General features: G+C 47.9%; 1 protein-coding gene across 7 annotated transcripts in view; it reads left to right on the forward strand.

Annotated features, from left to right (window-relative positions):
- GGTA1 (glycoprotein alpha-galactosyltransferase 1 (inactive)) overlaps positions 1-16,173 on the forward strand; it is a 54,677-nt gene that overhangs the window by 33,399 nt on the left and 5,105 nt on the right. For 6 of the 7 annotated variants that reach the window (XM_025888728.2, XM_025888730.2, XM_025888729.2 and 3 more), the window contains 6 exons: positions 995-1,083; positions 5,023-5,058; positions 6,353-6,406; positions 6,886-6,951; positions 7,507-7,605; positions 13,987-14,124. In XM_025888728.2, coding sequence (XP_025744513.1) covers positions 1,004-1,083; positions 5,023-5,058; positions 6,353-6,406; positions 6,886-6,951; positions 7,507-7,605; positions 13,987-14,124 — 473 coding nt within the window. In that variant the 5' untranslated portion in view covers positions 995-1,003. The remainder of the gene's footprint in view (positions 1-994; positions 1,084-5,022; positions 5,059-6,352; positions 6,407-6,885; positions 6,952-7,506; positions 7,606-13,986; positions 14,125-16,173) is intronic. The other variant, XM_073905805.1, reaches the window with a different exon arrangement.

Consider the following 16,173-nt stretch of genomic DNA (forward strand, 5'->3'; position numbering starts at 1 on the left):
GCAAAGACACATTTAAACAGTCTCACTAAGTGGGGTAAAGATTGTAGAGAGCCTCCTCTCAGGGCCCTGAGGCCAATGGAATTATAAAAAGACTTTTGGTTCTCGGAGGTTTTCGGAGCTGTGCATGAGGACCCAAGGACCTGCCCCAAGGTCAGGGCTCCCCAGCTCCGTGTGCATCCACGCTGGCCCCCGGATCCACACTTCTCTGGGAGTGAAGACTTCTCATCGTTATGAGAGGCGGCCACAGTCCCAATCTAGATCTGTTTGCTCCCAGATGTAGGACTTTTCTTGTACTTCTTCTCATCCTTTTGCATCCTGTCTTCATCCCTTGGGAAGCTCTTCTCACCTTCCCAGCGAGAGGCCTTCCCTGACCACTCAAATTAAAGTACTTCCTAACCTGTTATTCCCTATCCAGCACCCTGTCCCTCTTCAAACCACGACTCATGCAGCCATCAAGACATATTTATGTACCTACTGTGTGCCGACTGATTGATTGATTGATTGCCTATGGGCGTGGTGAGGAAAGGTTAGGTGAGGCTGAGAAGTGGGTGAGCCTAGACTTTAAGGGACCAGGGTCATCTTCCCCTTTGAGGATGGGACGTGTGGTCATATATCAAAGGCAGCAGAGCTGGGGAAGGGATGGTTCCGAACCCACAATCTGAGTTGGAAGGCAGCTGAAGCCCATGGGAATCATTTATAGCTATGCCCTCACCCACCCAAGTCCACGGGGGACCCTGTGGTCGGTGAATACATTTCCCCTCTGAGCGCCAAAGTGGCCTTAGCATCCTTCCCCACCGGGGAGCCAGGTCAATTCATTAAGGTAGCCTAATTTGCTATTGCAAGCCTGCTCAATTTAAGGTAGAACACACTCCTTAGCTCTAGTTAAATATTTATAAATGTTTCCCCTTAGAGGGTGGAAGCCTTGCTTAGAAACCATATCTCACGTTGAATTTATTTAATCTATTTTTCCCTTTCTCCTTTTTTGTTTCCCCAGGAGAAAATAATGAATGTCAAAGGAAAAGTGATTCTGTCAATGCTGGTTGTCTCCACTGTAATTGTTGTGTTTTGGGAATATATCCACAGGTAATTGGGGAGCGCGGTGTCCACCTTTGACTTGAATCTCCTAGTTACTGGCCAAGTCACCAGGTTGAAGTTGAAATTGAGATTAACTAGAACAATGAAGAGGAGATTCCACCCTTCCTGTGTCTCTGAGCCCTGGACTATATTTAAAATCATTAGATTTCCAAGTACCTTCTGGCTAAATTATCTTCCTTCCTGCTACGTTCCTAATGTCCTGATTTTTATAACCTTGCCGTTCTGGGTAGGCTATATCCAGAAACAGCAAGGCCATATTAAACCCAAAATGTGACTTTAGATGATTTGTATGATGAGCTCTTAATTACCTTAAGAGATTTCAGACAGGAATTCCATGAGAATTCCACTCTTATTTTTGCAATTCTAAAATACTTTCAGGGTTTAAAGGAGCAACTCAAAGTTGTTGACTTTTGCTGTAAAATCCACTCCGAGTGGCTGGTGATTCATTTGTGCCTGGCTACAATGCTTGGCGGTGTTTTGTTTTGTTTTGCTTTTTAACTCTGGAAAGCAAAATAAATTAAACATTCCTGGGTTTTCAGATTCATCCGTGGATCCACCGCAAATATATGTGTTTCTGTGCTTTGGGAAAAGACAGTGTCTCAGAGGTTCCAGCTGGAGAGACTCCTGACAGAAAGAAGTCTCTGCAAACAGCTACAAAAATTCAGGATGCCTTTGACCTAAGAGGCACTGGGACAGCTCAGCCTTGATCCAAAAAGTCCACGATACAGCTCTGGGCAGGAAGAGCTGTCTTGACACCACTACTATTTTCATGGTGGAGTGCTTTCGTAGCCCCCAAGTTAAAGATGACAGCCTGGATTAACATTTGAATTCTTTCAATTCTTAAATTCTAAGATTTGATGAGCCAGCAGGACCATCTTGGCTACTAAACAAGGACCTGTGCCTTTAAGTACATCAGTAGGAGGAGGACTCCCCAGAATATGGGAGCTATTATTCCCCAGAGTACAGCATAGATCTCACGGCTTCTGGACCATTATTCTGTTTCATTCTGAACAACTCATTTTCACAAAATCAAGACAAGCTAGAGTGTGATCAAATTCAAGGGGTCTACACCCATGGCTTTCGAATTGAGGAAACTGGGGGTACTTAGTCCTAAGATGAGAGGATTCAGAGTTGAGTGCAGGGAGCCTGGCATCCCTTGGGTACTCAAGGGTAGAGGAAAGTCTGGAATCTGGAGCTAGGCTGTCTGGAACTGGTCCTCTGCCACCACTTACCGCCTCTGTGACTTTGGGCAAGTTACTCAGTGACTGTGTTCCTCAATTTCCCTCTCGCAGTGACTGTGTTCCTCAGTTTCCCTCTCATTAAAAATGGGTGATAATAGTACCTGTCTCATAGATACGTTGTGGGGAGGATTAAGTAAGTTACTGTATATAAAACATTTAGGGCAATGCCTGGGACTTAATAAGCACTCGCTAACTGCTAACTGCCATCATCATCATCATCATCATCATCGTCATCATCATCATCATCTGCTCCAGAGGGCAGAATAGGGCAGGGGTTTTGACAAATAGAAGGAAGAGCTTTAGCAGTTGGAAGACACCCAACAGAAGAACCAGTACTCCTTCAGGTCCCTGCCCTGAGTTGAGATGCTTGTGCAGATAACCCGCAAGCTCTGAATGCTTGATTGTTTAAGCTTGCTGCTTTGAATCTGAGCCAGAGTTGTACTTCCATAATTTGGGGCGGTTCGCAAAATTAAAATATGGGAGCCAAAAGCCCAAGTGTGCATTTTGACATCGACCTTCCATAAAAAGGGTATTTTACAGTGCTGGGCACTCTCTGAACAGTAACTGGAGCAGGTTCTGGCTGCTCCTTGGGGCCATCGTTTGGCACCCAGACTCCGGGCACATCATTCTTCAATGTGAGGAATCTACTGAATGTCTGCAAGAGGCGTAAAGGCAGCAGATCCTTTGCCACCTCGTGAATTGGCCACGTGATGGCTTGAGGTGAGCTGAGGGCACTCACCTGAGACAGGTGGGCAGACCTGAGCTTAAAAAGGATTTTAAAATAACTAAATGGAACACATCAAATGATTAGGAATACAACGTGAGCCAAGTAGAACTCCTACCCTCAAGGGGTTATGATCTAGATGAGGCAGGAAGACGTGCATATAAATAACCAATGCTAGAAGCAGAGAAAGAATATCAGGGTAGAGAAAAGGAACTGGCAGAGTTAAGGAGGCTAAGATTATGTTTGGCTTGGAGAAGGATCTAGTTTTTGCATTGATTTGCAGCTGTTTATTGAGCACCTACTATGTGCCAGGCACTGTGCTAGGATTGTATCAAGAAAGGCACAGAAGAGATGACATTTGAGCTATGCCTTGAAGGATGAGTATGTGTGAAATGTCACACCCTGCAGCGTGGGTATCCCTGGGACTGTTGAGACCTGGAAGGATTCTGAGAGAGGAGGGTGAGGAGGGGAAGAAGGAGAGGTTAGTAAAGAGAGGTGACAAGGGGGCAAAGCTGAATTTAGAAACTGGTGCCCTGAGTGCCGGGTGGCCATCTGAGGGATGGGTGCCCTCCTCCTCATTCCCTTCCCCCTTCCACCTCTTGTAGGATCTGGAATCAGATTCCCCAGGTTCAAATACTGGCTCTGCTCCTCACTAGCAGTATGACCTTGGGCAAATCACCTAATGCTTCCATGCCTCAGTTTCCACCTCTGTAGGGTGAGGAAGAGTAGAACCTACTTCACGGGTTGTTGTGAGGGTTCGGTGAGCTAATATATGTCATTTGCTCAGAACAGTGCCTGGCCAAGTATTTGCTATTATGAATATTGTCAGAATCAGTAGAGGAACAAGAAATTTTAGAGTGTGGTCCATGAGTTCTGGGCTCAGAGGAGAAACCATAGGCCGTGAGAGAGCATGTATTTTATTCCTACAAAGAGATGTGCACCCCCAACAAGGGGAGAAGGCCGGGGCGGGGGGCGGATAAGAGGCTAAGGGGCATCGGCAGAGTCTGAAACAAGTTACTTCTGCTTTTTTTTTTTTAAGATTTTATTTATTTATTTGAGAGAGAGAGAATGAGAGATAGAGAGCACGAGAGGGAGGAGGGTCAGAGGGAGAAGCCAACTCCCCGCCGAGCAGGGAGCCCGATGCGGGACTCGATCCCGGGACTCCAGGATCATGACCCGGGCCGAAGGCAGTCGCCTAACTGACTGAGCCACCCAGGCGCCTGCTTTTTTTTTTTTTTTTTTTTTTTTTTTAATAGCCCTTCTTGGAGTTCGAGGTCATGTCACTGGGTGATTATGGGAATAGGGTCTGCCTTCCCTGCTAGACTGAGTGAACCACAAAGATACATAGACATAGGACCTGTGTCTGTCTTTGCTAATACTGTGTGCCTGGCCCTTGACATGTAATCATGCTCAGCAAGTATCAACGGAATGAGTAGAGACGGCTCAATGGAGGAGTCATATATTCACTGGCCCAGCCTTGGAGATGCCTCCAGACCATCTCACCACCTTCATGAGCTTAAGAAATGTCCTCTGAGACTGCTCTATAGAAGGTTCTGCGGCCATCACTTTGTTTTCTATGGGAAGATAACTCCTGGGCGCAGGATGGCTGGGATGTCCCTGAGTAGGCGGTAGAAGGGAACCCATCTGTGGGGCCCCGCCCTCAGTGAAACCACCCCTAGACAATGGAGAGCTGTTGTTAATTTTTTTTTTTTTAATTAAGGTTTGAGATTCTCCAGTGATCTCTTTCCCACCTCTTGTTCTGAATAACCCTGACGTGACTACATGTGAAAATTCCCAGTCCCTTGATACCATGGGCTATATCTCAAAAGGAAAGTAGCAACCTAGGAGTAGTCAAAACCCAGGCTTTCAGCTCAGCCCAGGGCTTCGCTGATAATGGTTGCAAAAAAGCTTTCTCAGAGTTAAAAGTAACATGATATGTTTTTATTTCTCATTTGCTTTCAGCCCAGAAGGCTCTTTCTTGTGGATATATCACTCAAAGTAAGTGCTTTGAATTTTAGAGATCTAGGGGATGTCTCCCGTGTCCAGTCTGGCACCCCCTACAGTCTATTTTTAGCATGGCAGTGGGTGGTGGAGGCCCCGTCAAGGGCGGCGGGGGAAGGGTGGTTTCCCAGGGATCTCGACTACCCGCTTCCCTTTCCCTAGACTGGTCTTTATCCAGCCGTGACTTATATTTTGCCCTTGCTTCTCATCAAGGGTTTCTTTAAGTGGTATCCTTTTGAGAACATTCTGCCTTGCTGATGAAAAGAATCAGGACAGGTATTCTCCATTATGCTGTCCAGTGTATGTTATATAAAGCCCCCTGCAAGAAATTCCTGTGAGACAGAGGATCAGGAAAAAAAGTCAGGGTCTCCTGATGAACTAATCTTTATTGTTATTATTACCAAAGGCGGTGAGAACTATGTAAGCCTTCATTTTTCTATCTTTGGCTTGGTTGCCAGGAGGCTCAGGGTAAGGTCTTGCGCCTAACTGCTTGTACTTTCCTCAGCTTTCATTTCTGATATTACTCCTTCCCTGGTGTTAAATCCTGGCTTTTATGCTTACATTCTGTGGGATCTTGGCCCTTTGCCCAAACCCATGTGGCCAACTTCTCAGCTATAAAATGAACATAAAGGTAAAAACCTTTATTCTCATGAGTAGCTGGAATGACCAAGATCATATGAAAACACCTCCCTGGGTGACTAAAGAAATATTTTTCTTCGTTCCCTTTTGTTTATTTAAGTCTTATGTGGTCTCCCTGTGTATGGTAACCACACCTAAGTTATCAACCATCTGAAATACCTCCTGAAAGTAGATGGGCTTTAAAATAGGTTTCTTCCTATTATTATGCCTGTTCATGCCTCACCACCTTATTTGTCCAACCACAGAACACTGCAGCCCCTGGCTTCCCGCTCTTCTCCCTCCTCCAGAAAGCCCCCGCCTTGGAGAGACTCACAATGAGAGAGGATGGAAATTTCCCCACGTGGGTGGCGAGGGTGGCTTCTGATGACAGTTTCCTGAGCTTCTGGTTCAGAGACCCTCAGATTTCCTGAGGCTGTCCCTGCTGACCTTTGTAGCAACCTGAATTCTAGTTTAGCAAAAGAGATCATTTGTGGAAAAATATGCTTTTTTGTTTTGTTTTTTTAAATTAAGATTTACACCTTGTTCCCGTAATTTTCAACTTCTATAAAACTTTCTGATGCATGCTAATTCATTTACTTTTCAAAGCCACCTTCATGGTAGATTTATTATCATTATGATTGTCACCATCATTATTATATATCTGACTTTTCAGAGGAGAAAACCAAGATTCAGAGAGGGAAAAGTTCCCATCACGGTCATACTACCAGTAAGTGGCATATCCCTGACTCAGGCTTACGTATCAGTGCTCCCCACCTTGTCACCCTCTCTTCTTTCCTCTGTCCCTGCCAGGGCCCCCTGAATGAGCTGAGTGCCAGGGGCTGCCCGAGGGAGGAGAGGTCCGGGCAGGGATAGGTACATCTTCCCCCATCTGGCTAGAGCAGCTTCACTTCTTCTTCTTCTTTTTTTTTTTTTTTTTAAGTTTTTACTTTAATTCCAGTTAGTTAATATGCAACGTTATATGAGTTTCAGGTGTACAGTAGAGTGATTCAGCATCCCCGTACATCATCCAGTATAGGGTAGCTTCACTTCTGTCTGTTTTATGAACTGGCTTTTTTTTTTTTTTTAAAGAAATTTAAGTGATTTTCTGCCATAAAAAGAGTTTGGAAACCCTCCCTTCCCCCACCCCCGGCCCCCCAGTTTGGGACTGCCTCATTTTCTAAAAATGTCATCTTTTTCATTTCTTAGAAACCCAGAAGTTGGTGACAGCAGAATTCAGAAGGGCTGGTGGTTTCCAAGCTGGTTTAACAACGGGTAAGTTGATGGGATGACCCTCTGTGTTTGTTCATCCACCCAACGCTTATAGACAGTCCGAATAAAGTGGTTTCACGGTCACGACCTCCGTCACTCGCCTTTCTGGCCCTATTGAAGTCATACAAGGAATCTATTTCATGGTTGGGACTAGGATATTTAAGTTTGGGGGTTTTGTTTGGTTTAGTTTTTCCATTTAACTTGGGGGTGAGTGGGGCTTCGGCTGAAGTTTAGGCTGTGGGAAAGATGATTGCAGCTAATTCAGTTAGCTGTTCATTAGTCCAGCAAGTTCCCTGGCCCCCTGAAATAACCTGAGGGTTCTGGGTCACTAACTTGCTGACTGTGCTGACCTGGAAGGAAAACGAGAAAGGTGAGCACTGAGCCTTTTCACCAAAATTATGTGCTTATGAATAAACATATCGTATCGTGAAGCTTTCTCCAGACACCCCTCACTGCACACGTTCTCCATCTGGGAATCTGTGTTCACGGTCACCAGCTGACCCCGTGCCATAGATTGGCCTCCCTGCCTCACTCAGCTTGCTTTCCCTTTGTATGTAGGACCCGCATTTACCAAGAAGAGGAAGACATAGATGATGAAAATGAACAAGGAGAGGAAAACAACGAAGAGCTTCCGCTATCAGACTGGTTTAACCCACAGTAAGAAAAGAAGCGTCCCCCACCCCCTTCCCCGGGGTTCAATAAATCCATTAGCTCCCATCGGGGGTGGCGGGGGCTGTGGAGGGAACAGTGTCATTGAGAACATTCCTGATTGGGGATACGGAGTCTTAGCAACCATCAGACTTTTCACCGCAGATTAGATGAGAAACTGAGAGTCTGGATGTTTCAACTCAGATGCTTGAGCAACAACACAGTGATTCTGACAGCGGCTGTATCACAAAATACTGGGGCTGGAAGGGGTCTCACTGGCCCCCGGGGTATTGTGGAAAGCGGCAGCATCTAGAGTCAGAGCAAGAAAATTCTGAGATTCAGCTAACTCATCTGAAAATTGGCAGTGATGATGAAAAGATCTCATGAGGCCATGCATACATTCATTAAGTGATCGTACAACAAATGTTTATCAAATACCTATGATGAGCCAGCTGGTATTTTTCAGACTACCAGTCACTGTCCATTAATATGTTCAGAAACTAGCTTAATGGGTCAAAATGAGCTTTAAAAAAAAATTGAAATCAAATAGAAAGTCAGAGGGCATCACATGAAGGAGAAGTAAGGTTAAGTATTGTGTGGTTGGATTATTGTTTCTGTATGTACGTGTATGTATTCGGTTGTGATGTAAAATGCGTTTCTCACTGTGAGCCGTGGTCAAAAATACTGTGCTAGATGTCGTGTTAGGCATAGGAGATAGGAGAAATCGAACAATATGGTTATATTCAAGAAGTTCATAGTCTTCTAGGGGCAGAAGATGTGCAGGGAGTATTTGCCAAAATTGGGAAGGAGGTGTGGTCAATCTGACTTAAGACAACGTGTCTGGGGGGAGTAATGAGGCAGGAGCTGTCCACGATGACCGTGAGGCCGGAGAGACTGGTGGGTGGTGGTGTCGTTGACCAGGATAGGAGGAAGACAGCCAGGTCTAGGAGTGGGGGTAGGTGATGAGCTCTACTAGGGATGTTTGTGGATTCAGGGACCCAGTGGGCATCAGGACTGAGATTCACAGAGTGCCTGTCTTGGTCTGTTCAGGCTGCTATAAACAACAGATACTTATTTCTCACAGTTCTGGAGGCTGGCAAGTCCAAGATCAAAACACCAGCAGCTTTGGTGATTGGTGAGAGCCCACCTCCTGGGTCATAGACAGCCATCTTATCTGTCCCCACACGGCGGGCGGAAGGGGAGAGGGGGCTCTCTGGGAGCTCTTTCAAAAGGGCACTGATCCCATTCATGAGGGCTCCACCCTCATGAACTAAGCACTTGCCCCCAAAGGCCCCACCTACAGATATCATCACACTCAGGATTGGGTTTCAATGTATGAATTTCGGGGGGACAGACATTCAGTCTATGGAAGTGCCCGTGAACTCAGTGGAAGATGTGTGGTACCCATGTGGGTGCAGTGGGACCCGTAGGCCTGGAGGGGGCCGCCCAGGCAGAGGACTAGAGCCACAGCCTATCATATCCACATTTAGAAGGCTGGTGAAGGGAGGGAAGTCTGAGAGGGGTCAGGAAGAGCCGTAGAGGCGGAGCATCAGGAGAAACTATTCCAGTGGGAGGGGTATGAGCTCTGGAAAGACTCAGTATGTTCTGGCAAGCTCTCTTTTTGTTTGGGGGTAGGGGATCACACTCGTGTGGAAGGATGGGAATATTGGCCTATGCGTGTGTCAGTGAGCTGGGCAACAGGGTAGCCATTCGTGAGATGCTAAACCCTTACTGGAAATGCAAAAATATGGAAGCTTTGGCGCTTTGTTAAGCCCATTAGGTGTGTGTGTTGGGGAGGGGAGGACCTCCACTAGGCTAGGTGGGCTAGGTGAGCCAGAGATAGTCACCAAGTCCCCTCCTAAGGGCATTTGTCCTCGCTTGGGATAGGGTGAAGCTTGGGACTTGGGAAGCAGGGTGAAGGCTGAGTTACTAGAGACAAAGGGAGAGACGTATTGTGGCCACCAGCTGTGACTCTGCTCTCCCCCATGCATGAGTCAGCTTCTCCAAACAGATGGCGAGCAGATACGTAAAGAATATCAGTTTGAAGAGGCACCAAATTTAAGCCTTCCCAGGGCACCAGAGTCTATTTCCTGCATAAATGAATGATTAGATGAACGACTGCATGAACAAATAAATGTATCCCTTCCTGGAAATGACCTACAACATATTACAGCATATTGTGCACACATTTCCACATCAGGATCTCTTAGCTTCTGTGACAAAACATCCTCTGGATTTCCCTCCTACTTCTCCATTCTCCCTTCTCAGTCCCCTTCATAAGCGCCTCTCCTACTTCCCAGCCATATGTTAGAGTTTCTGGAGGCTCTCATCCATTTCCATGGCCTCAGACACCATGGTGTGGGGATGACTCCCACCTTCCCATCTTCAGCCCGACGGCTCCCTGAGCCCCGGCTTGGGTCGGACTGCCTGCTGGCTAGCTCTGCACACACGTCTTCCATGACCCAGCTGGGTTTCCGTATTCCACGCTGCCCTTGTTCTCCCTCGCTACCTCAGGCCAGAGTCTGGGCTATCTCTCCGGTTCATCCTTTCCCCCCACCCACCCCACAGTCTCACTGATGGATGCGCTCTGTCGATCCTGCCTCCAAAATTCTTTCCGTAGCCCTCACTCTTGCTCCTGTCGCCACCCGCTCTTCACTGGATCACGCGTGCTCCGGTGTGCTGACGCTCAGAGGGAGTTCAGTAAATAGCACACTGTGTGCACCTCAGCAGCTTTTCTGACCTGCTTCCTGATTCACGTTTTATCATATTCATATTTAAAATACTCACTTTGAACACTTCCTCCACCCAACACCTGGGGACCACAAGGCACCGATTAATAAGTATGTAAAATTAAAAAGCTACCCCCAGCCTAGGTAGGTGTGTGTCTATTTCGCGGGAAGCCTATCGTGGAGCCAGATACAGTGACACAGCGGGTGCTGTGCTCGGAAGAAAGGCATTGGGGCGGCTCTGAGTCTGTCCTGGCCCTTTTCCCTCTTTCTAGAGCCCCGTCCTTATGATCTTGGATACCTCTGGCAATTGACGGTAGTAAAGACTAGCTCTGACACATGGGTGGCCTGCCCTGTGTCACTTCTTTTGGGGAGGAGTGGTGTTGATGGGTTTTGCTGACTAAGGCTCCCTGATGCCCAGGTTCATCTGGGAACTGATCTGGTGCTCATCCTCCCTCCTCCCCTGCCCCCCACTGCCTGCGTTTTCATGCTCTCTTCCGGCTTCTTAGGCAGGGTCCTCGACATGTTGGAATTAATTGCCAGTGCAATTTAATAATTAACAGCTGGGAAATAGAACATTTTAGGTAAACATTAATTTTTAATGTTGCTGCTTTTTTCCTTCCTGCTTGGAGGAAACTTCCCAGCCAAGCGACCAAACTGGACACTGCTTTTTCTGACTCAGTCTTTCTAGGAGATGTGGACTGAGTGGGGGTGCTGTTGTATAGCAGGCTGACCACCTGTTGGGAGTGTGAGATTCTCAAGGGGTAGGACGGAGTCTCATTTCTCTGGTCTCCGTGCTCAGCAGTGGGTCTGGCGTGGCTTAGGAAATGTGCGGTGAGGAACTGCGTGCCCTGGTCTGGCCCTTCCTATAAATCAGATGGCTGAAGATGCAGATCACTTCTACTTTTCTCTTACCCCTCCTTCCTTTATTTGTAAAATGGGGGTGAGGGTAGCACCCACTTTATAAGGTGGATGTGAGGATTAAATGAGTGAAAGTCAAGTACTTGGTCCCTGTGCACCCTAAGTATTAAATAAGTACACTTGCTACGCGCTTTCCCCCACCTTCCTTTTTTAAGATTTTATTTATTTATTTATTTATTTATTTATTTATTTATTGAGAGTGTGAGAGCGAGTTGGGGGGAGGGTCAGAGAGAGAGAATCTCAAGCAGGGCTTGATCTCACTGAGATCATGACCTTAGCAGAAATCAAAAGTTGGATGCTTAACTGACTGAGCCATACAGGCACCCCTGTTTTTTGTTTTTTGTTTTTTTTTTAATAGTATTGCTTGCTTACATGTCCGGCTCATAAACAGTTGCAAGATTTAGGTAGCGGGCTGGGTCAGAACTACTAAAAGATCCTTGGTGGGCTAAAACTAAGGACAGCAAAGAGTGAGGCAGTGACACAGGGCAGAGTTTAAGTTCAGAAACATTGGTTATAGATGTGTAAGCCGTGTGTGTGTGTGTGTGTGTGTGTGTGTGTGGTGTCTTGTGGTTTGAAATCCTGTCATTCAACAAAGCGGGGGGGTTTTATATGACTAAAAGCATCGCATAAACTTCTAAAAACATAACAAAACAAAAGCTCATTATTTCTCATTCTGCACTGATAAAAACGCCAGGGTAGCTAAGGTGGGTGGAAATTATGACGAATGTGGGTTGTGACCCCAGCTTGCTCGGCAGAGCCAGTAAATGTCCGTATAAGAAGCAATACAGGGTGGTGGCTCGGAGCATGGACTCCGGAGTTAGACCGTCTGGGTTCAAACACCAGCTTTGCCTCTTACTAGCCGTGTGACCTTGGGCAAGTTATTTAACCTCTCTGTGCTGCTCATTGATAAAATGGGAATCAAAATAGCACCTCCAAAGGTTGATGCCTTAGCACGGTGCCTGGTCTCAGCGGAAATGCTCCTCGTATGTCGGTGACCAGCAGCAGCAGCCAGCTGGGGGGCCTGGACAAGTCAGCAAGTCTGTCCGAGCCTTGGCTTGCTTACCTGTACAAGGGCCATTGTATGTGGAAGGGCTGTTGCCAGGACTAAAGGAGAAAATGTAGTGACGGTGCCTGGCACGGGTTGGTGCTTTCATGATTGGGGGGGGGGGCAGGAGAGCAGCCTCAGAGTGCCTCCCCCGCCTCATCTCTGGGGGAGACTCAGCTGTGCCACGGAAAGAGGGAGGCCAGAAGCAGGGCTCAGGCTGGAGCGGGAGGGACTGTCATCTCAAGAATTAGAGTGAAGAGCTTGGTGACTGATGGACAGGAGGATGAGGGTCTGCTGAGGCGCTTTTCCATCTGGGGCTGGGGCTGGGGCTGGGGTGAGGCTGGGGCTGGGGCTGGGGTGAGGCTGGGGCTGGGGTGAGGCTGGGGCTGGGGCTGGGGCTGGGGTGAGGCTGGGCCTGGAGCTGAGACCAGGGCTGGGACTGGAGCTGGGGCCGGGGTGAGGCTGGGCCTGGGGTTGGGGTGAGGTGGTGGTTGACCCAGCCCTGTCCAACCTCACGCTGGAAAACCCAGCTTAGCTGATGGGACGTGGGCAGTTTTGTGAAAACCCACCCTCCACTGATGTGTAGGACTAGGGGCAGTTCTCACTGGCTCCATCTATTTGCTGACATCTCCCCACAGCCTCACCAGGGCCACATGCACACGGTCGGCAGGGACCCAACGGGGACCACCTGGACTTTGCCCTCTTGGTCCCCCCCCCCCGCAGTGGGTGCAGTACAAACAGATGCCTCGTGGGGACAGGCCCGTTGGTGCCGGGGTTTGAACCTGATGACTGTGTTTCGGTGTCTGCTTCCCCGCACGGGAAATACAGCCACTTCCTGAGCAAATGGGGGTCAGAGCTGAGTCTGTGTCACCCGCTCCTGCTGGGCCCCAGCTGCTCCGCAGCCTTTCCACACCTTCCCTCCGCAGTTGGTCAGTTTGCCGTCGCTCTTATGTTGCTTCCTGTGTCTGTGTTGGCTTTGCCAAGTCCCTTTTGACATTCTGAGTGCAGAAAACAGGCCTCCCCTTTGCCCTTTGTGCTCCTAGCAAAGAGGCAGCGTGGTCTGAGGAGAGGGTCTGTGCCAGAACCCCAAGTTCCAGCCTTGGCCTCTACCGAGTCCCGGCTTTTCTAGATGACTCTGTCTCTGTTTGTAAAATGAGTAATACCAGAACCCTCTTAAGTCTGGGCCCCTTTTTGGCCTATAACCAAGTTTTTACCCAGAAATCCCTTTCTGGCAAAAGGCAAATTAAAATAGCTTTCTGTCTTTTGGTTCCAAGGTCACTCTCATCCTCCCAAGTCAAGGATTAGGGCCTCCTGCGGCTCAGATGGCACCCGCGGGGATCAAACCCACAGATGCCACTGGCAGTTTAGGAACGGGCTGGGGACAGAGGGAATGAGATCTGCAAGGAAGAAGGGAACTAGGAAAGCAGCAAACAGGGTCAGAGGACATGGACATGTACAGATGAGATCCCCATCAGGGCCCCGAAGGCAGCCCTCCCAGCTCCCTGGCCAGAGCCTCCTGTCCCTCACGCAGAAGACGCCGCCCCTGCAGTCACACCAGCCCGCTGAGTGCCTGGGGCTAAGTCAGGATTCCAGGGCAGTCTCAGCAGATCACAGCTGACCCCAGTGTTCCCTTGGACAGTCTCCACCCCACCTTAGGAAAGCTGTCCTGACTCATGGGGCCCTATGTTTTGTCACCAGGAAACGTCCAGAGGTTCTGACAGTGACCGGATGGAAGGCGCCGGTCGTGTGGGAAGGCACTTACAACAGGACCATCCTAGAAAATTACTATGCCAAACAGAAAATTACTGTGGGTTTGACGGTTTTTGCTGTTGGAAGGTAAGTGTGCCTAATAAGATCGACCTCGGCTTTTTCTTGTTTCATTGTCAGATGTTTGTGAGGGGCCCCCTGGGCTCATGGAGCTGTTCCTGCCTTGTCTGAATTCTTAGATAGGAGAATGTTAGAACAGGACAGTTTCCATCTCCGTTCTGCTGAGGACCCCGAAAGGCTGAGAACAAAACAATGGTAGGTGAATCGACTCCTTCCCACCTCAAAGTGAGGGTCTCAGGTTGCAGGTGAAAGCGTCTGCTCCACCCACGGAGCCTAGGGTCTATAGCACACCCACAGTGACCTCCTTCCTGACCTCCATGGCTTTCTCTGGAAGTTCCAAAAATGGTAGCTGTTGGCCCCAATGTGCATCATTTGTCCTCCTCCACTCTCAGACCCAGGACCAAGGACAGAAGGATTTACAGTCCAGACTGATCCAAGCATGGCAGTTCTCCATGTCTTCCGTGGGCTCCTCAGGTGCTTCTTGGCCTCCAGAGATTCAGCCAGAACTTCCCCTTCTAGAAGTTGGGTAGTTTCCTGTTTCGGCTTTCATGTCCTTGTGTAGAACACCTCTCCCAAAACTACAGTCATTCTTACTTGAAATTAATAGCCATAATATTAGTTTTAAAATGTAACCCATTTTGCTCTTTTGGAAAGTTTTTGGGTTTTTTTTCCCAAAACAAAAGCAAAAGTTCAATTTTCCTAGTCCCTACCCCCACCATGGGCTTTTCCTTCTGTTCCTTTCCTGAAAACCACATGGAAAGTTGATCCATTGGCCTGTATGAAGAGTGTTGAAGGCCCAGGTTGATTTGAGCTTCAGCTCTGTCCACCGTAGGGCCTAAAGGAGAGCTCTGTGAAGATCTGACGGTTCTCCTAAGACCTCCAGCCCAGAGCCCAGAAGCCATCGCTGTTACCAAACTAATCAGGTATGGTGACCTGGTTAGTCACCTAGATGGCATCTCTAATAGACAAGGGTGACTCTGGAGTTTTGACATTTTCCCCAGGAGAATCTGTACTGTTCTGAGCCAGGAGCCAATACTCAGCTCACTTAATCCCATGGCATGAATGTTACGGATTGATTCGATGTTGGCATTCCCAAGAACAGAATACCGCCTATGGCTCCACAATGGCTTCACCGTCCAGCTGCAAATCTGCAGAACCAAACTATAAATCATCTATCCTGGGGAAAGCCCTATGCCCTCCGCTCTGATGCTCGAGAGGACTGTTTGTGCACTCAGCAGCAATAAATCCTTGTACGAGTGGATTTGGACTTAGGAGGTGTGATGTTTGGTTTGTTTTCAAATAACAATGCAGGAAGCCAACAGCAGTGTTTTAATCCCCAAACAATGTTAAACCTCCCTCGGCTCCCTCCCTCGCCCTAGGATTGTCTCCCAAGCTTCCGAGCACAATAGATTTTTCTTAAAAGTTCCAGAGTGCCCAAGAATTTCCTGGCAACCAGCCACAGAGCCATGTTGAACTCCCTGTTTATATTGCTCAGATATCTTCTTTCCATTTAAATAATCAGTACTGTAAACTCTTGGCCTTCTAGTGGCCAGCATTAAAAGCACACTTTACTTTGGTAGTAAAAGAAAGGAAATCCAAGCAGTCAACAAAAAAGCACAACGAAGTACTGGTTACTATGACTCGCAAAACATCTTGACTGGCTGCGGCTGTGATTAGCAAATTCAATTCAATCCACATTCACTGAGCGAAGCATGAGTCTGGGGTCTGCATGAGTTGTGTTAAGCCATCTGACTCCTACTTCTTCCTTCTCTCTGATCTCCATGGCTTTGCAAGAGCGTACAGCTTGGGTTACAGAAGACACCAACATGATGTGTTTGGAATGAAGACATACATAGCTGAAATATCACCACCCACCCATTAGCATGGCCCAAATCCAAAACACACTGTCAGTACCAATACCAAATGCTGGTGAGGATGTGGAGCAATGAGCACTCTCCTTCATTACTGGTAGGAATGCAAAATGGTACAGCCATTTTGGAAGACCGTTTGGCAGATTCTTACAAAGCTAAACATAATCTTACCATGCAATTCAGCAAC

Source organism: Callorhinus ursinus, unplaced genomic scaffold, assembly GCF_003265705.2.
Source record: "Callorhinus ursinus isolate GAN/ISIS: 27379988/994484 unplaced genomic scaffold, GSC_fseal_2.0 scaffold24, whole genome shotgun sequence".
NCBI classification, from domain to species: domain Eukaryota; kingdom Metazoa; phylum Chordata; class Mammalia; order Carnivora; family Otariidae; genus Callorhinus; species Callorhinus ursinus.